The sequence below is a fragment of the Pinus tabuliformis genome, chromosome 8 (assembly GCF_031772625.1).
Source record: "Pinus tabuliformis cultivar Carrire ecotype Pingquan chromosome 8, CPIR1, whole genome shotgun sequence".
Taxonomy (NCBI): Eukaryota; Viridiplantae; Streptophyta; class Pinopsida; order Pinales; family Pinaceae; genus Pinus; species Pinus tabuliformis.
In genome coordinates this window covers 1,837,075,824-1,837,100,474 of record NC_142294.1, presented here as the reverse complement: position 1 = coordinate 1,837,100,474, position 24,651 = coordinate 1,837,075,824, and the positions used below count along the sequence as shown (strand labels likewise).

Here is a 24,651-nt window from a genome sequence, read left to right as displayed (position 1 = left end):
GGTTGAACATATCTTCTTTTAATTAATTATTTATAAAGATAATTAATTGACTGAGAAATAAAAAAAAAAAACTTATATAAAATTAGAATTTACAAACAAATTTACCTTTCAAATTTAACCAGTTTAACTAATTATTTTAAATATTATAATAAATCTGAAAAACCAATCATTTAAGTTTTTTTATTATATTGGATAGTCAAACTGCATTGTTTATTATATTTAATAATCAAATGAAATGGCCACATCAAATTTAACCATCAAATTTCATCCCTGGTTCTGTGAGACTCTCAGCATATAAAACAAAGGGGAAACTCTAATATAAAACCGCTGAAGGCCCACTATCCAATAAAAATACATTCTTTGAGATGTGCTCGTCCATCCCTGTACCTTATTTCGGTGTTCAACATGCACCCAAATTATGATATGCAGCATGTAGATCAGAATCCTGTATCGAAAAAAAGAACGGAAGAGATTCCTGTAGAAAAGAAAAAAACGAAAACACTGCTCCTGCAATTTTATCAGAAGTATGTATAATGAAATGGAGTTACAGAGCCGAAATTGGGGGATGATGGAAGACAAGACGAGAATGCAGTGCAGGCTATGGTGGCCGCGCCATCTTTCGTCTGAGTCACCCCATCACACCATGCTGTTGCTGGGTTGGGTGATCCATGGATTTCACAATTCTGTTGACATTGTGGTGGCAGCTTCAGTATCACTTGATAACGAAGGTGGCTCTGCTCCTACTGGTACCCACCTCCAGGTATGCAATTGTGCCCAAATTTATTATACTCTTGTGCAGTATACACATTTTATATATCCTTACAAAAAAACAAGATACTTACTGTTTTTAGATGTTTTAAATGGTGCCCATCTCTCTCCTTCCCCTCTCATTCTGCCCCAGAAGAAGCCCTAAGCCCTAACACAGTATACACAGAAGAAACAACTCATCTCTCTTCCCTCTTCCCTCTCATTTGTCAAGAAGAAGAACATCATTGAGGAGGTATATATTCTCAGTTCTATATCTCATTTTTAAAGGCTAAGGAAAAATAGTACTTGCCATTGTATCCAAATCCATGTTTCAGAAACAAACATTCAGTGACTTCAACAAATGATTAGTTTTCATATAATTATTTGATGTTCTAGATCATGGCAATTTCGGAGGCTTTTGCCCTAATGGGTCTTGTCAGAGTGTTCTCTTTCGCTCTATTTTTTTTCAAATTTGTTTTTACAAATATTAAGAATGTGAATTTTGGGATCGCGGGCATGTATCGTTTCAGAGTTCCAGATATTGAAAACTTGATGTTGATCTGAAGGGGTTAAGGGCTTCATTGTAATTTGATGCTTTGGCATCCCCTTGCTTAACATGGCTTGGGAAGTTTGCACCGTTCGTTTATGATTTTGCTCATAGTGTTCCCTGTGACCTGGGGCACACACCGATTCTCCTTCCCAGCAAGGATCCAACAAAGGTGCGCAAAGAAGAGGGTGGACAGTAAAGCCAAATTAGTTGGCCGCCGAGTTCTTTAGAGAAAGGGCAGGCCCTACCTATACAGGTTTTGGTTCAATTGAAGCTACCTATACATGGGCGCTGTTGTTATGTTGCATAAGTTAATTTTTTCTTCATGTGAAGTGATGGTATATACAATTATCAATAATATCAGTTCCGGAATCCGAACAACCCTAGATGACGCTTCAAAAGTATTTTCATATGATTTGGTGAATTGCTTGAGTCATTGGAAGTGCAGGGGCAAGATAGTAGTCTAAGCCTATGGCACATGTTATCCAATCCATGCTAAACTGCCATGATATGCTTGAACCTGAACTTCCACGAGGACAGAAAGTAGCTCGTCCATTGGTTGCCTTTGGTGAATCAGTTTAAATTGGAGGGCAAGTTTATAATACCATTGTCATGTTTTGGTTTCAGACATAGCAGGGATGCTAATATCAAAATCCCAATGCACCCATCACTGGAGCCTCATCTGTGTTTTCTTCTGAAGATCGGGATTACTATGGTCCCTATTTCATTGAACATCCAAAGCCTATATGAGAAATTGTGGCTGCAGAACAGTGTAAAAAAATGAGAACCCTAAAGATTTGAAATGTTGCAGAGCCAGTAAGAGATACCTGCTCTCACCAGTCCTGTCAATTTCTCAGGGAGTAATGAGGTAATCTTTTGTCCATTGGGACATTGATTCATTTGTAGCCTGGTTATTCTTCTAGCCATAAGCTGTATTGGTATGCTTTGTAACATCCCACTTCGATGCTGTCCCAAATTTACATGCAATACATACATTTTTATATTGGTATATAAAGTACAACATTTTCTCAGCCTTGTTACGTCAACATGTCCTCCACGAGGTTTGAACAAGGGTTCTCATTACGTTTTACCAGGTTTAAGGCTTCAATGTGGCCTATTAGTCTGTGGACACGAAGCATATATGGAGGGTGATGAGGACAAGTGGTTGACCTTCCTAACTCAACTGGTTAGTTATTAAGCAATTATATTTAAATCTTAAGAGCAATGTTACACAAGGGATTATCTAACATAAAGTTAAAGTTCTGCCAAAGAAACATCCTGATCAAGATTCAAGAATTAATAAGGCATAAAAGCTTTGCAGCCTTTACAGGTGATACAAAACAGTTGTAAAACTGAGACACAGGTTATAACCTCTCGTTCTTGGAACTCTTGGACAGATTCCAAGAGGGAGTTGGATTGGAAAGTTAACAACAACACATACGTTCTTCATGCCAGGCATTAAACTGTAAGTCTATTGATAATATTTATGAACACTAAAATATGATCAATATTCAATCACAGAGACATTACTATTTATTACCAGTCATCCACAGTTTGGTTTGTGACAAATATTGAAGTCTACAAGTCTAAATCATCACTTGATATCTGGGGCCTATCTGGATTCTGCCCAGTACAATAGTTGTGGATAGCCAAATATAACAAAGCTATTCCCAAGCTTATACAATGAAGAGTGTAGATGCATCACCATGATTAAACTTCAATAGGGCCCGCAGATTGCTGAAAAGGTACAACGGTCCAAAATTCCAGAGAACATTTAACGTTCATCACCTCACAGAAATTCTGTAATCACAGTGTTAGAAAAATTACAATGCAATCTGCCTGGGCTAGACCTGCAACAACCTCATCACAATACTGGAAATCCCGTGTCAGTCAAATCTCAAAATTAGACAAATGAAATAGACCAGTTACTTTCACCATTATGCAACTGCTGGAAAGATGCATGGGTTATTTTAAATTTTTTGCCCAATCATAGACCTCTACATTGCAAGTCACTTTCTGCCCAACCATAGAACTCTTCCTGGAAGCCAATCTGTCATGCCTAGTGCACCATGAAAATAGTATGTTGGAACTGGAAGGGATACATTCATTAGCATTCATCAAGCAGGCAGTCAAATAAACCAAGATATTTCTCAACAATAACAATGGGACAATCAATATAAATGCATGAAGGCTTCCTCTCGAGGAGACTGAGTTAGACTATGAACATGAGGTCATGTACTAGACCAGATTCTTTTGAGTTCTTCATTACCATTATCAACAAAGGATCATATCAGCACGAGCTCATGGGGCCATACAAGCATGGGAGGAGACCTCCATCACAACAATAAATTAAAGATCATTTAATTAAAGGAGATAATAGATTTTATCTCAATCATGCCCATGGTTACTCTGGTGCTATTATTCTAGAGCTAGGAGTTCCATCAGAGCCCATCTTTGGAGATGAATGCAGTCAGGATGATTCCCAGAGTCTTCACATAATAATTTTGATGGCCTTGAGAGAGCAAGCACCCTGGATTAGTCCTAGGATCTGCGTACACATAAATATTAATTTCCATAAGGGGGTAACTTGGATCAAAGTTATTTGGATTGGAAGTGAAACTGATTATGAGTTAGACCAGGACCAGACTGGATATTGTTGGAAAATGGGAGTCAGTTTGCAGAAGCAGTCAACTCACCAGGGGGGCATGTGTGTGGGCCTGGGTTTGTTGAGGGGTGGTTTGAACCCTGGATTGGAACCAGATGAACGGATCTGTTTGGGTTATGAGCTGGCTGAGCGGGGACAGAGTTGGTATCTGGTCCAGTTTGGGACCCTTGTGAACCACTCCAGGCCTGTTGGTTCTAGTCTTGCTGCGCAGTTTCAATTACCTTGGCCTGGACTACTCTCAGGAACTATTGTCAGGCAGAGAGGCTATTATCTGGTAACCCTGACTATTCCCAGGGGCTGCAATTACCATTGCATAAGCATATTAGTACGTATTTTCCATATCAGAGCCAATCCTTGGACTAGTCAGAGATGACAGGATTTCAAGCAACTTAAGGGCATGAATATTAACATACAAGCATGCACACATGCGAACGATCTTTAAATCTCAAGATACACATTTTCATAAGGTGAGGTCCATAAGCCACCCTAGGCTTACAGGGACAAAACTGGATGAACATAAATATGTTCAGATCAAGCCATCCAAGGCTTTATAGAACCATCAGAGATAAAATCTGAAATAAACAACAGCAAATAAAGGATACAAGCAAGCCTCCTGAGTAAAATAAACAAAACAGATCAAACCCTTCTGAGAGATGGCAAGAGACGTGGGCTCATTATGGGACAGATAGCGGTTACTGATTAGAGTCACATGATTATCCTAATTTTGGTTCATTCATGTGAGACTTCTGAAATCAGCTAACCCAAAACATATATACAGAAACCTGTATTTATTTGATGCTCCAATATCATTTTTAAGTCAACAAAATAGCAATGCAGCCCTTCTGGAAAATTGTAATAGCTAGATTAAAAGCACAAAATTTAATTCAGTGTTTAAAACCATTGGTTTCTTTGAAAGTTACGCAGGAAATTATTTTCCACACGTGTAGGTGCTGAATTGACCTGAGTTCTTGTGATAGTTTTAAATGCATTCAAGAGTCGGATTAGAGAGATGGTTCATCTATGTGGTGGGTATCCCTCTAATTGTCTGGGGTTTTATTTATAAATGAATACTTATTGCCAGTTTTGGGTATCAAAGTGGACAATTTCAACTAGATATAGTCAACAATATTCTACCCGAAGTTTAGGTTAGGTTGGCTAGGGTTAAGGCTCAATAAAACAAAATGGCTGATTAAAATATTCAAAATTTTCCACTCAAGGTTTTATGATTGGGCTTGTTTAAAATTTCAAGTCAACTTATTCATAAAACAAGACCCCTAAGATGCAGTAATTATCTATCATGGTGACTTTTGGTGACTTTCGAAATATAGCAGACCTGTTTCCCAAGGAAGACCTCCACAAGCTTGTTCACATCTAGTTTTGGTTGGTAGCATAGTTGCAATTTTGTGCCATGCCAAGTGTTGGTGCATGATGCCTTGTCATAGAATCATATATAGCTCAATTTTCTATGCTATGCAATTGAATTAAAGTGCTAAGCATGCCATAATACAAATCTAGGTTACTGAAGGGGATATTACATACTCTCTTGGAATAGCACTGTTCCAGTGCTAACCAAAGAGGCTTGAATGCTCACACCTCATCGGGCCTTCATTTCCCAGAACAAGTGAATACTTTACAAATTACCTAATAGACAGTTCTCGCATTCTAGACATCAATAACTTTTCATGGAGTATATTCTAAGATACATTCTCTACTCATAAAAATGCTTGGGTTCTTTGACAAATTTGCCTTCCTGTTTAAAGATACTTATCAATCTTAAACAAGTTACAAAATACATTCATTCTCACATTTCTTATATTTGAGCTTCCTTGGATTGCAGTCTTATAGCATGTTATACAATTGTAAATTTGCAGATAGTAGCAGAAACTTTTGTGACTCTCTAAGTACCAATATTATCTTTAGCATCTAGTGAACTATCACTAACTGCAACTCTAGATGTTCATCATTTCTGCCTAAAAATAATAATCAAGCCCTTTACGATGCACTGTATGTCTGTCACTCTGGTCATCTCCAGAATCTCATGGTTCTTTCACACCACAATCCTCTTTTGCTCAGGGCACAGGTTGTTGCCAATTGTTTGTTGTCTTTCAATCCCATGGTTTTTGCAGTACCTGTAAAATGGGTTATATTTGTCATCGTTGTCAGTCCTTGAAACCTTTGTCTTTTTTCCTCTCTGCCTTTTTAACAACTTCCTGAATTTCTTAAATACTTCAAAGGCTTTTAAATTGATCGCAGAACACTGGAAAATATTCAGAGCCACCAATTGATTCCATCCTTGTCAATCCATTTATCACTGTCCACTAATTTTAGCCTTTGCTTCACTCACCGTGCCATGTTCTTACAAAGTTGTCATGGTGTTGCTTTCCTGATGAACCTGCTTCACTGGTACTAGCTTCTCTTTGGATTCTGGTGGACCATTCACCATTCTGTGCCTAGTCACTAGCTTAAGATAATAGTAGTTGAGATGGTTGTACCTTCGGTGCCATATTTTATCAATCTACAAAAGTTACAGGTAATTTTGTTTTGTTGCTATGGATTCAAACCTGTAAAGGCATCTCTCCTTGAAAGTAATTACAATCTCTTTATGATTGTGTTTGTTTTCTCTGTGGTTGGTGATTTGGCAAGGACATCATCATCTTCCTCTATTTTCACTACTGTTTCTATTGAGACATTAGGGCTTCCTCTTTTGATGAGGATGAGTAGCCTTTTTCATGTTGCAGATGATTATGCCTTTGCTTATTTCTCTTTTTCAGTAGCTTAGTTTATTTCCTTTTTATGTTCTAGTTTTTAGGAGTTGCTTCAGCACTTCCGTCGCATGTCACTACTAGATTGTACTTTTGAAACCCATTACCCTACTTTTGTGGTATGAAATTATCTTATCTTATCAAATCAAACACTTGTCAGTTTTGAACTTCCTCTCATTGTGTTATTAGCAACATGATTGACATTGAGAAGATTGTTCTGCAAACCAGGGATATATAGAATATTTTGGATGTGTTTCACTCAGTGTTCCATGGGGACATGTCTTGATTCTTGCAGGGTCGGGGATGTGCCCCCTGCACTTTGTCATGTCCTTTTTCTGAGTGATCACTGTAGGGGAAATGGTTGATTTAATTAGATTAAAAAGTGGTCAGGAGAACAGTGGGGAGCTTTATAAAGTCACATTATTATGTATTTACTTGCCCATGGTATTGGTGCCCATGGATTACTTGTCCATGGTATTGGTACCCTTGGTATTGGCACCCATGGAATACTTACCCATGGTATTGGGATAAGGGAGTTCAAGATCGTTCTTTAGGCATGTCTGGATATCTGATGGATTGTTTACTTTGGCTCTTGGAGCTTGCTTGAGGGTTTATAACCCTAAGCATGATCTTCGTGGGTGGAGCAATTACCTTCCCTAGTTGATTAAAATAACTGGTCTTTGGTGGTGAAAGACTTCACCCTAGCTGTTTTGAAGGAGGAGTCATCCAGGTTTCTCATTGGGCAACAACGATTTCAGTGGAGAGGTCATTGTCAGCCATTTGTGCCATCTTGCTGGAGTCTTGACAGTTTCTCATGTATATTCAGATTCATATTTAATATAATAAGGCTGAGTTTGTTGCTTTTGCTTACTGTTAAATGAGGGTTTCATGTTAAATTGTATGCAGTATGTTTGACGAAATGTCCTTACATTAATAATTAGCAGAAAATCATTGGCAATGTCATTTTTGCAAAGTGCTGGTTAAAAATGACTCGTTGGTAATTGTGAAGATTATTGCAAAATCTAGTTTGGGACATTACACACTTTACATGCCCCTAGGATGGGGGGTGCCTTGTGAAATGTTTTGCCATGCCTCCTATTTTGTGCAGCTTGGTGAAATACACTGTGAAACATTTTGGCGATGTGTGGGATGTTTTTCGCAAAATGGGGGGCTTCTGGGTGCATGCCTGTCGAACACCAACTGTCCGCCCTTGAAAAGCAATATGCTTGGATGTCCTGCCATGATTTTTCTCCAGAAAACCCCAAAAATTATTATTTTTTTAAGAAAAACTATGTTAGAAAATAATCCATTGCACGATGTTGAATTGTTATGTTGCGTTTTTTTAATAATTTTTATTTTCTATTCTTATTTTTTATAAATAACTATTCTAGAGATGGTCCCCCTATGTTAGGCACCCCTCTGTCCCTCCGTTTCCTATGAATTTCCCTAAATTTGGGGGATGTTTCCACACGTACCCAATATGTGTTTCCCTTCTTTTGCATCCCAAAAACTTGGTGGAACATTTCACTTCTCATGTTCTTCATGTAAATTGGTATGGTACCTTGTTCCTACATTTCATTATTCATATAGTTTTCATCTCCAAGAGCCACTATTGAGTTTGGTTTCTGTCATTTCTGAGAGAGAGGAAAACTTGGGAAGTCATGCACTTCAAAGAACTCAAGTCTAGTTACCAACAATCTGTAGACTAATTGGTAACATAAGAAAATTTCTTTCAAGCATTTTCCTTCCCTGTATCCATTTTATTGTCGACAATGGACATAATAATTTGAGTCTCCGAAAATTGTAAGGGAATGGTACTCTACTGTTTTTGATTTATGACCAAACTCTCTTGCTATGCAATTTTAAAAGATCTTACCTTTATTTGCTTGCTCTCACTTGCCTCTGACTTCTGTAATAATGCATTGCCCTTGTTGGCTTCACCATCATACTGTTTGTCTCTTAGTTTTTCTTGTAACATGTAGTGAAAACTTTTTCAGAGGATCAATGTCCAGTAGGAATGTTCAATGTTTCAAGAATATTTTCAAATAAATAAAGTGAATTGTTAAAGTCAATTGATTTGTAATTGTTTTTTCTTGTATTGTTTCACTGATTGCAGACTCATTGGCATCCTTAACACCTTTTAGGTGGCCACCATTGATCTGCTATTTTGTATTTGCGAGTCTGTGACACATATAGCTTGATTTAGAGATGAATATTCTTGTTTTATTTGCATCTTCATACAAAACTCATGAACTCTTTCTTCAGAATGCATGTTCCATGCCCTACACTTGAGACACCCGGTATGATGTCGTGTGCTGCAGATGGCATAGTGATCATCAATCCTTCCTGTTTTGCTCATATACTTCTGACTCCTGACAACCATATTTCAACCCCCAGTTAAATGCAGAAGCTGCTGGAAAGTTTGAAAACTCCATTAGTGTGCAGATTTATTGTAAAACAAAAATGTCAGCGCAATCTTACTTCTGTCATTAATCCTTGTGATTTTGTCAGACTTTGTACAATCTCAACGATATTTTGCTGTGTAGAATGGGCTATTCTTTGACTTTGGATAGAAGTTTGCCCTTCTGGTGGCATTTAAATGCCTTCTCATAGGAAAAGTCATACCACTTCTTGGCATCCCTATTTTTCCTCGATCTTTCTGTCACTTCAGATGATCAAAGTCTGCTGGACAGGTTTCATCATGCTAGTCTCACTTGCTGTTACCTGACCTCAGTCTTTTCTTTTCACATACTTATCCATGGCATAGACTCTTGTTGATGTTCTCCAAGTTCATGGCTCTAGTGTCTAATTCAGAATTTTTCTTGAAACTTTATGAAAATTTAAACTGACCTTTCATCAATGTCCTTGCCTGCAAGTCATTGATGCCTTTTTTAAACTATCAATATTTAATATTTGAGCTCGAGAAATCTTCCATCTCTGTCAATCCTGATCATTATGTCTGTCATAGACATAAAAATTTGAAATTCTGGTACTCAATGCTTTGCAAATCTGACATGGAATTATTGTTGGTGTTCTTCCAAAAACCTTGATACCTGGTCAATCTCATAATCAATTGTACCCAAACTTCTTTGTAATGCCTAACCCCAACACATTAAAGTTTAAACCATAGTAACAATATTTGATTATGAATACAGATACAAATACGATTCTGTATGGAAAAAAACAATGTTTCACGAAGTTTCCAGGATGGGGGAGTGCTGGAATGGGATGCACATGGGGGATGTGTGGGAGTACCCATAAATTATGGAAATTCAGTTGGGGGGTGGGGGAATGTCAACATCTCTAGTATAGGGGTCCCCGCCTCTAAAATTATAAAAATAAAAATAATAATGATAAAATCCGAACAAGAACAATTCATCCCATGCAAATTCATCATTGTGCAATCTGGTGGAAATGCTATACTCCTGCCAATCAATGCTATAATAAGTCTTCTGAATTCTGGAAGGGATATGAAATTCTACTTTCTCCATATGAAATCCAATGAGGTTGGAACCACTCTCAAACATCCTAAAACAATTAATGGTAATGTTAAAAATTTAAGTAAAAGTGACATTCTCCTTCATCTTACCTTTTCTATCCAATTAGTTTCATTTATGACTGAATGTCAGTGATAAATAAGACTTTGGATAGAAAAGGTAAGATGAAGGAGAATGCCACTTTTACTTTAAGAATTTATATTTCCCTTAATTACCAAGGTCACAAACTCCTCAAATTTCTATCCCATACTTTTGTTCTGTTTTAAAGGGTTGTTGAACAAAAAATTTGGGGGTGGGGGCACCCAGGCATCCCCCTCCTAGAGTTGGTGGGGGGAGGGGAGGTGCCTAGATGCACCCTTTTGGGGAAATCTGTCCCCCACATTGGGAAACATTCCGCATGTGTTTCCTGAGTTACTCCAAAGGGGGACATGGGGAAATATTTCCCTTGGTGCAGCCCCCCACCACCATAGCATGAGAAACATGGGGGGGCATGTCCCTATTGAACATTGGAGAAAATATGTAACAAAAAAAATCCAAGGTGGTTAAAATATCGAAGCAGAGATCTTGTAGATACAAAAACATGCATTTCTCAAATTTTTATAAAATTAAAAAATATACATAAACTATCCAAAATTTTAAACTAGCAGTCTTTCTTCATTGAAAAGCAAAATGAAACATAACATACTACAAAACAATGTGACATATATGATCTCGTCATCTTGATTTCCTCACTAGTCTTAGGAGAATTATGAGTGTAAAAAAAAGTTAAACACAAGTTTTTAACACAAAAGTACAAATGAAGAAACATGATATCAAGTAGATACATTTGAAATCATAAATTAAAAGTCCAGGCTCATGGTCTCAATATATTTATGTAATTGCATCTCCATCTTCATCATTGACATCACTAAATTCTTTATCTTCGTCATTATCCGGAATAAATTCTTGTCTGATGAAATGCATAATGTAATGCATATCTACAGACATATTTTAACATATATATGCTTCATAATTAAGATTCAAATATTCATGAATACATAAAAACCTTGCAGTGGAAAATAAACATAACAGAGAAATACTTATATTTTATAATTATGGCCAATTGGCTGTAGGGCTTCGACGTTCCAACCAAACTCTGTTCATATTTGCCAACAGTGGGTCACCCTCAAGTTAGGGCTTTGACTACATGGGCGTAAACACACCCAAAACTTGGTACACACCCATTACCAACAACCACTGTCCAAGGTACCAAGCCCGATAACCTCCAACTAGTAGTCCAATGGTTTCTAGGAGTTCCATTGCCCTCACAAGCCTTCCAGGCCTCACATAGTCAAGGTACTAGGCTTGATAACCTCTAACTAGCAAGCCCTGTGGCTTCTAGGAATTCCATTGCCCTCACAGGCCTTCCAGGTACCCTTCCAAGCCTCATACAATTAAGGTACCAAACCTGACAGCCTCCAACTAGCAGTCCCGTGGCTTCCAGGAATTCTGTTGCCCTGACAGGCCTTCCAAGTACCCTTCTATGCCTCACATAGCCAAGGTACCGAGCCAAGTAGCCTCCAACCAACAGGTTCTGTGGCTTCCAAGAGTTCCACTGTGCTTTGGGTCTTCTAGGTACCCTTACATGCGTCGTTTCCACAACGGTCTCCTTGCTTTCATGGTCGTCTGCTAGCATCCTCCACATGGGTTCACGTGTATTGATCCCTTGCGTAATCCTTCATTGTGCCAAACATGCCTCTTTTGTATGCATGCATATTTTCAGTGGCTTCCGCCACTTGGCACTCCTTAAGCCCTTAATGGACTTTGGTTATATGCATGGGCACTTTTTATGATTATTACATCATGAGTGTCTCTTTTACTCATCCATGGAGTCCCCATTCGCGTTTTTGTCTTTTCGGTCTACAACCATTATATTTTATTAAATGCATGTGTTACATAATTACGTTACCAGACCTTCTAGCCTCAAAATATAAAACATGTACACATTCATGCACATAGGCACAATGCCCCTTATAACACATATACACACATGCACATGAGCACAATCCTCAAAAGATGTCCTCGACTCACCAACCTACTTGGTGTGTCTCTTCTCACCAGCCTAGTTCTGCATATTCATGCTATTTACATTCTAGGTGTCGAATAGGGGTGTTACAGTTCTAAAGGTTGTTTCGGGAAGCTCTTTGCGCCTCATTCTGTTTTTTGATGATATCCAGAACAAAGATCCAACTTATTAAAGAAAATTTCTCCTTGCAATTTGTCTAATAATTCATCAATGATAGGAATGGGAAACTTATCTTTGATTGTCTTTTTGTTGAGTTGTTTGTAATTTGGACACATATGCCATGATCCATCCTTTGTTATAACCATCACCATTGGTGAAGAGAAAGCACTCTTGCCAGATTGAGATGCCAACCTCTTCTTGAACCATATGCCTAGTCTCACTCTTGTATGCATATGGATACCTGTAAGGTTTAATGTTAAGTGGTACACTTCTAGGTTGCAAATGCATAACATGGTCATGATCTTGAACAGGCGGAAGACTCTTAGACATCTCTCCAAATACCTTGGAATGATTTTTGATAACTTTTTCGAGATCCATTGGAGCAGAGGATATCAAAGTTTGAACATCTAATGAACACAATTGTGCAATTACACCATGGTGTCCCTTTTTTAGTGATCTTGTCATGCTAGAAGAGCTTATCACTTTAGAGGGTTTCCATTGGATACCTCTATGCTCAATTTCATTTCCTTAAGAGGAAAATCTCATTAAAAGATCTTGAAAATTAAGTGCCATTGTTGTCAGTGATTGTAACCATTGATGATTGGACCCCTAATACAACATCAACACCACCCATTCAGATTGCAATCATAGGACTATCTAATAAATAACCCCCCCCATTCAACTTAATACCATGGCACTTCCTTGAACAATTTGTGTTACCTCTAGTTGCAATCATTACTTGAAATTCTGTTGTTGGATATACCAAGAAATTAAGAAATTCTGCCAATTTGTAATTAATGAAGTTATGGATTCTACATGAATCAATCAGCATTGTTATCTTTTTTCATTTTGATATATCCTTTTATCTTTAGGGTTTGTGGAGTACTAATGTTGGCCAATGCATGACAATATATTTTTGGAGTAGTCTTTTCTAGCTCTAGACTTGTGATGTTTCCCATTCTTGATCTTCTTGATGATCTTCACAGTCTATGTAGAATAATTTCTTCTCACTGCATTTATACCCCTTACCATACTTGATATAACAATTGAAACTAGTCCCTTTAATCTTCTTTCATCCATTTGTTGAGGTGTTAACCTTTTTGGTTTAGGAGAGGGAGCATGATGTTCTCTATAGTCATTAGTGACTACTTTTCTACTAGCCATATTTTTACTTTCAACCTTCCTTGCTACACTGAAAGCATGCTCTAGGGATTTAGGTTCAAAGAGACACACCTTATGTTGGATCCTTTCCTTTCAAGTTGCCAAAATAAGTCTAACAAATTATCATTTGAAATGTTCTTTAACATGAGACTCAACTTTTGGAATTGTTAAATGAGTTCTGTAATTGGATCTTTTGCCGAAGATTTATGAATTTACTAAAGAATGTATTGCTCTTAATATCCCGATAATGTGCTATTAATTCCTCTGTGACAATTGACCAAGATACAATAAAATCCTTTTTCCTTTCACAAAGCCATTGATACCATACAAATTGATCTTGTTTTAAATACGTGGATGCCATATTTACCATTTGTAAGGGTGTCACTTTGTGTAGATCAAAGTATTGTTCCATCTAGAATATCCATGTTATATGTTTGTTACCATTAAACTTCCTCGTATTGATCTTTGGAATGTAGTAGTTCCTTGGTGCGGACTTGAAGCCCTTTTGATGTGGATTTTGACATGAAAAATCATGATCATGGTTCTATGATTCGCTATTTGTGCTCTCCAATTGTGATAAAATACTCCCCATATGTTATAGTTCTAACACAATTTTTCTTCTTATTTTTATGATTTCCTTGGATCTCAATATCCCCTTTAGGAAGCCTCTCCAAGAGAAGCTTTTCCATGGAATTCATGGATTTTTGTATTTCTTCCTTATTTTCAGTCATGGACTTTTGTATTTCTTCCTTGACATTGTGCATTTCTTCTTTGTTTTCCTTGATCCTTTGTTCCATGTATGATAATTGACCTTTCAACTTTGATACTTGGTATTGGACATCTTCTATTTCTTCATGAGTCTTGGATGAGGTTTCTAGAGTTTTAGGTGGTGAAGTAACTTTTGAAGCACCCGTAGTAGCCATATGAGCACTTAATAATGCTCATCTTTTTCCTCTTTATCACAAATTTTGAATCACCAAAAATACATCTTCCAATTAGAAGTTTCACCAATTGTAAGTTACATACCTTTCAAAATCCTAATTTGTAGACTATCTGGGTGGCTGACCTTTATCCTAATATATCGTTGAAATTTGAACCCTTTTGAATATGAAATTTGGTTTGCAATACTCTAATATGTCTTCTCAACAATTCCACGAGTTTGACTAAAATTTGATGTGCCAAGTGAAAGTTATGGTAACTTTTCCAAAACTTGCTAATTTGTGGCCTCTTCCTAAGAGCAAACTTGTATAGTGTGTGACATGTCCAATTTTTCAAATTTGATTTTGAAATTTTAATATAAGGTACTGTTAAAATTGGCAACTAGGGCCAAACTCCACATGGGTCATCTTATTTATGACAGTTGATATTCTTATTAGTTTCCTCTCTCGGAGAGGTGTAGGATTGATCTAAAGATCATCCGATTCTGACATGTACAAATGAAGATATGAATTTATTTATATTTTGGACAAATTATCAAGGTCGCCAACAAACTCATGTAGGCTTAGAAGCCCAACAGTCACGTCTATTCATCCTCAACGTTGCATATAAGGTGACTTGGCCTCATTTGGACATCACTCATCTTCACACATTTCTCTCTCCTCATCTGATTGGGTACGAATTTCTGGGCAACTTCTCTCTCCACATGTGCGAAGGAAAGGACAATAATTTTCAGTTTTGGATGTTGACCAGCATTGACCAAATTTCAGAAAGGGCTTGACTAGTGTTGACTAGCCAACATTGACTTGTTTCATTGCGTTTTTGTTGGGGAAAATTCTGTTTGGGCAGGTCACATTTCTAGGCACAAAAATCGAGGCAATCTATACTGTTTGACCAATGTTCACTGTGTTAGGGCTGACTGTAGGTTGACTGTTTGACCAGACTTTGACTAGACAGAATTCGACTATTTTGAGGGCTGTTTCATCTTGCTGTTTGGAGGCCGAAGTTGACTGAATCTTTGAGGGTCAAATCTGCCCTGTTGACCAACGTTGACTTTTCTGGTTAGGGCTTTTTTGCTGCTGTTATAAATTATCAACATTTGTAAATTGTACTCTCTCTATTGAACTATTGAAGACTAAAAGAAGATTTGATCAAGGGTTTCCCCACATTGGGGTTTGTCCCTGGGTGGTGCCACATCTTGTGTCTTCTTGTCTTGGTTTGTCTTCTACTGTTTATGTTTATGTTCTATCTGCGTTTTACTATCATGTTGATGTGATTGCTAAACTAAAATTGATATTGGGCTCATAAAAGAAATTGAAGTAAAATTGCTCTAAAACATAGAACATACCATTGTTGCCTAAAATTAACAAGTACTTTAGTATATCTCCTCAGATCTCTAAAAATTTTATAGTCTAAAGTGTTTTGGAAAAAAAAGGTTACAGTGAAAATGCCACGATCATTCTTTTGAAGTTGATTTTAGGACCATTCAAAAACCTAACTTCCATAGGATATATCTCTGAAATTAGAGTGAATGCAGTATACCTAGGGGGGATAATATGGGGTACAGAGGGAGGTACCCAAGGTAATAATGAGATGTAAGGATAATAAATAAATGGGCCATAGTTAATAAATAAAGTGGTTAACCTGCATAATGTAAGGGACCACAAGTAGTTAGGAAATAATGTGATAAGCCCATAGTATTGGATATATGGTATTGAGAGACCCATGGTTATTACCCATGGTATTGTATGTATGAAGCCTATATAGAGGCTAGAGACTTTCCATTGAGGGATGTCAAGTATTGTTGTATTGACAAGCATATGGCTTGTGGAGTGATCTCCTTCCTTAAGTAGTAGTTGTATGGTGTTGCCCTACCTTAAGGGTTTTGATATCATTATCAATGAAGATTTGAAGATTCTTTATTTTGTTCTTGTAATTGTATTGGGATTATTTGGGCGACGAGTTTGCAGATTAGATTACTCCACACGCTGTATGCTTGTCAATACAACAATACTTGACATCCCTCAATGGAGAGTCTCTAGCCTCTCTATAGGCTTCGTACATACAATACCATGGGTAATAACCATGGGTCTCTCAGTACCATATATCCAATACTATGGGCTTATCACATTATTTCCTAACTACTTGTGGTCCCTTACATTATGTGGGTTAACCACTTTATTTATTAACTATGGCCCATTTATTTATTATCCGTACATCTCATTATTACCTTGGGCACCTCCCTTTGTACCCCATATTATTCCTCCTGGGCATACTACAATGAAGTAGAGTATAAAATTTTTATAGGACGTACCTTGAGATGTTTTGTCAATATGCTCAAAATTGCATGGTTTGAATCTTGTCAGAAAAAGAATTATAACAAAAATTCCAAATCACATTTTTAAAACTAATTTCAAGACCATTCATAAACCCTAACTTCAACAAGGTATACCTCCGAAAGTATAGTGAATTGGTATCTAAGATTTTACTAGACGTGCCTTGAGATGACTTCTCGATGTACCCAAAATTTCATGCTCTGAGGCCTTCCCCAAAACAAGTTATAGCAAAACTGGCTAGATGACTCGTTTGAAGCAACAAAACCTTAGGATCATAGCTCTGATTCTAAGTGTTATTAACCTTGTGCCCAAAAAATGATAAAAAACCAATAATTACAGTCCACTTCGAGGGGGAAACCTCCTTTTACAATGAATACATTGTCTAAGACAAAATTTGATGATCCTAAGACTAGGTCTCATTAGTATATATATAGGAGAGGAAGGGTACAATTATAATGAAATGGTACAATGAAAGGTTCTAACTAACATAACAATATAACAATGAAAATGTAATAACACAATATCTGGGACTCAATAAAGGGTTTTAGGGTTAACATGGGATTCATATAAGGCTTAACAAGTAGCCAATCGAGATCCAAGGAGGTTTTGTATTTGATGCATTCACATGTATGTGGGTCGATGTCAATAACATTACTACAGGGAGGCATGTATTACATATCTTTTATTAATGACTTCTCTAGGAAGACATGGATCTACTTCATGAAGACGAAGGATGAGGTCTTCAGTTGGTTTCAAGAGTTCAAGACTCTTTTGGAGAGCTAGATAGGGAAGAAGATCAAGGTCGTGAGATTAGTTAATGGTGGTGAGTATACCGATAATGAATTCAAGGATTTTTGTAAGGAGGCAAGAATTAAGAGGGAGCTGACAATATCTTACAACCCACAACAAAATTGGGTTGCAGAGAGAAAGAATAGGTAAAATATAAGGTTGCTAAGGCCATGGACCATGATCAAGATTTGTCCATGTTCCTTTGGGTAGAGGCATGGATTACAATGGTCTACATCCATAACAAGAGTCTTCACAAAATGTTGTAGGATAAGACATGAGAGAAGCATTCACTGGCGTGAAGCCAGAGATGAGTCACTTACGTATCTTTGGTTGTCCAATGTATATACTTGTATCAGAAGAGAAGAAGACCAAGATGGAGCCCTCCAGCATAAAGGGTGTGTTTGCAAGATACAACGAGACTTCAAAGGCTTATAGGATTTTCATTCCAGCACAACGGAGCTCTGTGGTGAGCTAGGATGTGAAGTTCGAGGAGGACCCTGCATATTGGAAGTCACATGAGACCCTACTAGTGATAGAGGACGAGCAGGATGCTTCGAAGGTTGAGTGCAGATCAATAGCTTCCAATTCAGGAAGTCAACCTTTAGATGAGGAGAGATCAACTCCTAGTCCTGTTAGGAAACCTCGATGGTTCACGTAGACATTGAGAGATGCTCAAGAGCATGTGGAGGGTCCTAGGAGTGCAGTCAGGGATATCAAGCCTCCAAAGAAGTTTTCAAACTATATGCCACTAATAAGTAGCATCATTGAAGTAGCAACAAACCAGCAGGCTTGGAGGAATGCCATGGTTTAGAATGATGTGTGGGACATCGTGCCAAGATCGAAGGGAAAGCCAATCCCAGGTGTCTCTTGAAAAAGTTCCTTCCTCGCTAAGAGGGAGTTTTGATGTTTGTAGCATCAGACATGAACTTAGGCACATGTTTAGTGTTAGACGTGTGGAAATCGTCCAAAAAGTCCTTTTTATTTTGTAACTCACATTAATTAAAATTAATTATTAAAGTGAAGAGTCTCTTATTAGTGAGTTGATTGTCTAATAAAATGTAAATTATTTACATTAGTGATTTAGATGTAATCTCCATCGTCAATTGGGATTTAGTCTGAATTGTCAATCTCGTTGAGAGATTAGGGTTATAGAGACTTGGTTATCAACTCAATATTATAAAAGAAGACATGAAAGGAAAAGACAGATTGTGTGATACACCGAGTTCTAGAAAAACATAAGTGAGAGAGTGATAGAGGATTTTCACTCAGTGTGCAAGTCCAAAGGAGAAAGGAGGAAACAGTGTTAGCAGTAAATGGAGATTATCCCAACTCTCAGAAATTGAAGGGGCTATACACAACAGGTGTAGAGGAAACTTCAAGAGGGCCATATGACCCAACAAACGAGAAGGGCGGTCGTTCAAATTTCTGGGACAGATTTTAGTAGTAGTAGGAGGGTTTTTACAATAGGTTTTGGTATCTTTGTATAGGCTGTTCGGTGCACCAAAACAACTAGGTTTTTCTGTAATTTTTTCTTGTTTGCTCAGGGGCAATTTTCCTACTTTGAGAGCCCATGTAAACTTGGAGCAATTTTATTGAAAGGGTGATATTTGTAAGAGAAAAATTTCTGTGTATTTTGGAGATTGGTTTCTTGTAGCTTCTATTGATAATTTGATTTTAATTGAAATTTCCAACAAGTGTATTTTATTCAATGAGTTGAAGAATCCATTTTAAATCAATTTTTCAGTAAAGAAATTATAAGTATTTAATTTACTGAGGTTGTTGGAGTAGAGATTTTAACACTAACACCTCTCTAGGAAACAAATAAAATATTGCATGCCTTGAACATCATGCCTAAGAAGGGGGAGCACGACTAGAAATTTAACATGTCTAACTACTCCACGTGGAACCTCATACAATACTAGGTGTAAAAAGCAACACATGGGACATTGTATCAATCTGTTCTCTTTGTAACAAGGAACCTTATTTTGTTTATTGATGAGTTTACAACTTCCACTGGACTCTAAACAACGTACATTCCTCATAATGATATTTTGTTTAATGGCAAGTTTAAAGCTTCAGTTGAAACAAGGTACACTCCTCATTCCACCCCAGCCATAGTAAATCTTGCCTACCATATTAGATGAATGTCCTTTGAGAAGTCCATACAACTTTATTAACATCACGAAGTTGCAAAACCAAATGTTCCAACAAGTTTTTGTGATGTGGGAATGCAGGAATGTGGAAACACATCTGGGTGACGTGTGGAGACATATCCAAATTTTAGGGAGCATCATCGGGCATATCAGGGTCCTCATCATAGGAGTGCCTGTCTCTAATAGAAGAGGACATAAGATAATTCTATTAATGTCCAAAAAAAGACCACACAAGTAGGTCAATAGGACTGAAGAATACCTCTAGTAAGAATACAATGTGGGAGTGCAAGCACATCTCTTAGAGAATGTGTTCACTTATTAAAATTGGTGTTACACTTGTGTTTGTTAATATTTGAACCCAGTAACCTGGCAATTTATTACCTAGCAGATTTATCATAGTTCTACTGAATAAAAGCACGACTAGGATCTTAACAAAACTAAACAGTGGAAGCAAATAAACAACTAATCTCAATCACACATTACACACAAAAGTTTTCTTCCCAATTAAATCAGCTCATTAAATCTTCAGAATCTACATGGCCTCCCTTATTGGGATAATGGCCCACTGAGGAAATTACAAATACAAATCCAACTGATGAAGCTCTAGATCTGTCCTTTGATCTTCCTCAGCTGATCTGGATCTGTCTCCCTTGCTGCTCCTTGCAGTCTTCCATGAACCCGGCATGCTTGAATGGAAGTCCTTCTCCACCCAATCACTGAGATCTCACTCTCACTGTATTGTACTTACTGTATGTGTCTTCTCCCTTGCCTAGCCTTTCTTTTATAAGTGCGAGTTATGATCAAATCCACAACCCTAATCTCCAAAGTGATTGACGGTTGAGATTAGATCTCAACATCAGAGATCGATGGTTGAGATTCATCTAATTCACTAATGCAAAAACATTTGCATATCATTAGATTAACCTACTTTATCTTATAAAAGTCAATTACTTTAATCACCAAAGCAATTGCTAAGGTTAAGGGTGTATTAGGCAACTTCCGCACACCTAGACACTTAGGCCTGTGCAGAAGTACCTGCCTGACCTACATCAACATGCTTGGCATCTCTCCTTATAGCACACCTCTACTGCAGCCATAGCACACTTGTTCAAGTGTTTATTCAGCACTTTTCTCTCTCTTTTATTGCAGTTTGTAGGTTTTGTTGGTGGTACGGTGGATCCATTCGATCCTTCCTCTCTCTGTTGTGATCTCAACAACAACAGACACAAAGGCTTGTAATGGTTTGGGTGGATGCTAGTATAGCGTTGTGCCTTTATTATGAGCTACAAGATGAGAACTGGTTAGAAAAGATAATGCTATATGGTGCAATTAGTTAGAAACTCTTTCAGATAATGCTACATGTATTCCTTTACATATATGTAAATGGCTTTTTCTGCAGCACTAATTGTAGAATGCATCTTCTTCTTTCAGGCCGTTGTTGAGTCCACACAAACTCAAATGTCATTCATCTTGCAAGGGCGAGCAAATCTACTAGTAGTTGGGTGCTGTATTGTGGAACAAGGCTATGAGAAATCACGAAGCAACACCGATAGAAATCACATTATAGTACCTAACAACAGGGAAAATGGGTTGACTGACATTGATCCTCATAAGAATCACAGTGAATGTGGTGAGAAGGATCTGCATAACAGAAGCTGGTTGCATGAGAAGTATCAGAAATGTGGGACTGTTTGGATTGAATTAATTTGTCAGTCTGTACCAAGGAAAGAGCTTAGATGGATTCCAGAATTATTTTACTTTTATTGGGAGGGGTTGATTTGTGCTCCGGATATTCACGTATGCAATTTATTTCAATATGCATTTTTTGTATTAATTTAAGTTATCACTTTTTTGCACTTCCGAGTTCATTTAATCAACATACCCATCCCTGTCATTTGTCAAAACAAAATTTGTTGTTACTCTAATGTAATTGTCAAAATGAATATTAAGTTTTAACCCAGTTCTCTATTGGCAGACAGTAATATATGAACAACCAAGATATGGTAGTCATCATTTTTCTTTCAAATCCTGGAGATTCTTGTCGGAACCTCCTAAAGTTTCTTTACGGGATAGTAAAAGGTCTCCTTCAATCCCTCAGTGGATGGTTGATCTTGAGCAACAACGGGAACCTTCTAACCTTGTAAGTTTCCATGCCTACGACTCCATGACCATCTTTGGCAATTTGATTTTTAACCTTTTATTGATGGCTTAGTAAAGCATGTACCCATAATATATAGTTGGAAGAATGACAAATGAGATGGTCCTCAATCTGTTGGGTGGTGTCAGACAGAATGCTGATATGACTAAGGGTGTTTTCAGGATGTGGTTATGTCAGCAATGAATAGTTCATCTGCAGTACAAATTATAGTCCAGGAATCATTGAAACCTCTAGGTACATCTTGTAAGCGGCTTTCTTTAATTTCCATGTAAGGCACTTTCTGCTGTATGTGCATTTCTGGGATACCTAGAGTAGCATAATGTCTTGAGCTCTTTTGATGTGTTTGAAGTTTGAACAGAGTTTTATGTTTTGTTATCTAGTCCATTATGAATTATGGAATTTCTAATTGAAATGCAGTTTGGTTTTGCAGTATGATAAATTACATATGGATTATGATAGCTGCAAGTGTGGCATTTGTTGCCACATTATTCTACATCAGTCTGCAGTTCACTGCCATGATTCTGCATAATGGACCATTATTGTTTCTGAATAAAATATTTCTGAAACTATTCAGAAATACATGGATAAATTTACATGTCCGCAGTCGTCAATTGATATATTGGCCTGTCATTCTTGTAGGAAGTGGTTTCCGGTAATAATTGTTATCTTGCAAGCTGCTGCATCACAAAGTCTCACAGATCCCTCTATATTGGTTTTCAACATTTGGATCTTTTATAGATGTATTGTCATTGTTCCGTCATGTTGCGATGTTGTATATTGAAGCTTTTTCTAAATTAAGGTTATTTTTTGTGTAGGTTTCAACCGACTGTAGCTGTTGCTCATAGAACTGCATTGTTAAGGCATTCTATTTGGTCAGCTATTGCCTTTGACATTTTCTTAGGAAGTATTGGAGGGCTGATATTGATCATTCATTGTGAAGCTATATGCAATTGGGTTCTATACTTAGTCCATGACATAACAGATGATATTTTACGTTCTGGTTGTGCTTGGCTTATGGGTGTTCCAGCAGGATTCAAGCTGAACACTAAACTTGCTGAAACATTGGGAATATTTTCACTGACTAGCATCCAAGTCTGGTCTACTTTATGGTTCTTTGTTAAGCCACTTTTAAAGTATGGCATTAAAGTGCTAGCTGTCTCTGGATTTTTTCTTGGATTCACAATACAAGCTGCATTATTTGTAGATATTCTTTTACTTGCAACATTGCACATATCAACTCTACATTGGTTGTTGGCACTTGTATATTCACATCAAATTCAAGCGTTGGCTGCTTTATTGCGCCTTTTCAGGTCACATCGTTGCTCTTTAGTTTCCTCTATAAATTGTAAAATATTTGAATGTTGCAAATTTTGCAAAGTAACATTCAGGGCTGATGGTATATTTCTTATTGAACAGGGGCCAAAAACGAAATCCTTTACGAGCAAGGATTGACAGTTATGATTATAGTGTGGAGCAGCATGTTGTTGGATCGCTTGTTTTTACACCACTTTTGTTGTTGCTTCCCACAACATCAGTATTCTATATTTTCTTCACAATTTTAAATACTGTAGTCAGTTTAGTATGCATTGGTTTCCAATTTTTGATATCGATCCTTCATGCTTTTCCATATGCTGAAATAGTCATCTGGCTGATCCATCCAAAGAGATTTCCTTCTGGGATATGGTTTAAACAAATATGCACCAAGAGTTCATCAGGCATTAGATTCAGTGGACCAAAAAAAGTAGATGTCCATTCAGGGACATTGCTAGCTTCTGTTGGAACTGTGGAGGACTCATCTGCTCATCTGATCAATGCAAAGTCACCAACTGGATTCCAACCATTTAATTCTCTCTCTTATGTTTCACAGAATGTCATATCTGTCCTAGGTACCAATATTGCAAGTTTAGGTATGGTTCTTTTGCCTTTGAATCGAGAGGAAAAGATATAGCTTTCTGCCTGATTTAAAAGTGATTACATATGAAGATTTATGGCAATATTTTTAAATCAAATGATAAAACATGCTTCTTATACATAGAGCCAACTTCAATTTTGTATTCACTAATATACAGACAACTATTACAGGTGAAGTTATTTCTCCACATCTCGGTAAAACTTTCAAGGGGCTGTCATTGTCATCTGGTGTTTCATGTGCTTACAAAGTTTTCAGTGGAGGAAGGTGCGTTTTTTCTCAACAATCATTGAAAAATTTGAAGGATAGAATAACGATAAAGATATTGGAATTTCTGGAAGCACTTATTCTGGATCATATTTGTCCTAATTTTTCAGAGTCCCATCTTCTCTCAATTTTGGAGTAGCTCCACTTCTGCCTTGGATGTCAATTAGCTTCAAGGAGTTTTGGTGGCTAACGTATGAAGCAGTGCTATCTTGCCTTTAGATTTCTGTGGAACCTTTTTGGGTTGATTTTTAATCCTTATGAATATTACAAGTATATTCCAAATCATCAGATGCGGTAGCATTTCTCCACTTTTCCCTGTCTCATTTGCTCATTATTTTTGAGATTCCCATCCTCTTGAGATATTGGAATGCCAGGGCTTATGCCCTCGATGTGAAACAGCTTCAAGCAATTTTGGTGGCTGATGTATGAAACGGTGCTTGCTCGCTTTTTAACTGATTTTGGTGTTTCCTGGGATGATTCTTCAATTTAATCAGATCTTA

The 24,651-nt window shown here is 37.3% G+C and overlaps 1 protein-coding gene across 1 annotated transcript; it reads left to right on the top strand.

Moving 5' to 3' along the window:
• The first annotated feature begins 279 nt into the window (after positions 1-279).
• On the top strand, positions 280-24,651 carry LOC149243618 (uncharacterized). The gene is made up of 9 exons (XM_089374581.1): positions 280-760; positions 21,249-21,614; positions 21,793-21,957; positions 22,137-22,243; positions 22,406-22,627; positions 22,791-23,285; positions 23,392-23,882; positions 24,058-24,151; positions 24,262-24,651. Exons 1-9 carry the CDS (start codon positions 527-529, stop codon positions 24,368-24,370), a joined length of 2,283 nt encoding a protein of 760 aa, XP_089230707.1. The 5' UTR covers positions 280-526; the 3' UTR covers positions 24,371-24,651.

Bases quoted from the DNA above. Each gene is read 5' to 3' on its own strand.
- LOC149243618 (XM_089374581.1), top strand. From the start codon at position 527: ATGTATAATGAAATGGAGTTACAGAGCCGAAATTGGGGGATGATGGAA. The intron at 22,244-22,405 runs GTAAGGCACTTT...TTGGTTTTGCAG, and splicing joins CGGCTTTCTTTAATTTCCAT to TATGATAAATTACATATGGA. The intron at 22,628-22,790 runs GTAATAATTGTT...TTTTTTGTGTAG, and splicing joins CTTGTAGGAAGTGGTTTCCG to GTTTCAACCGACTGTAGCTG.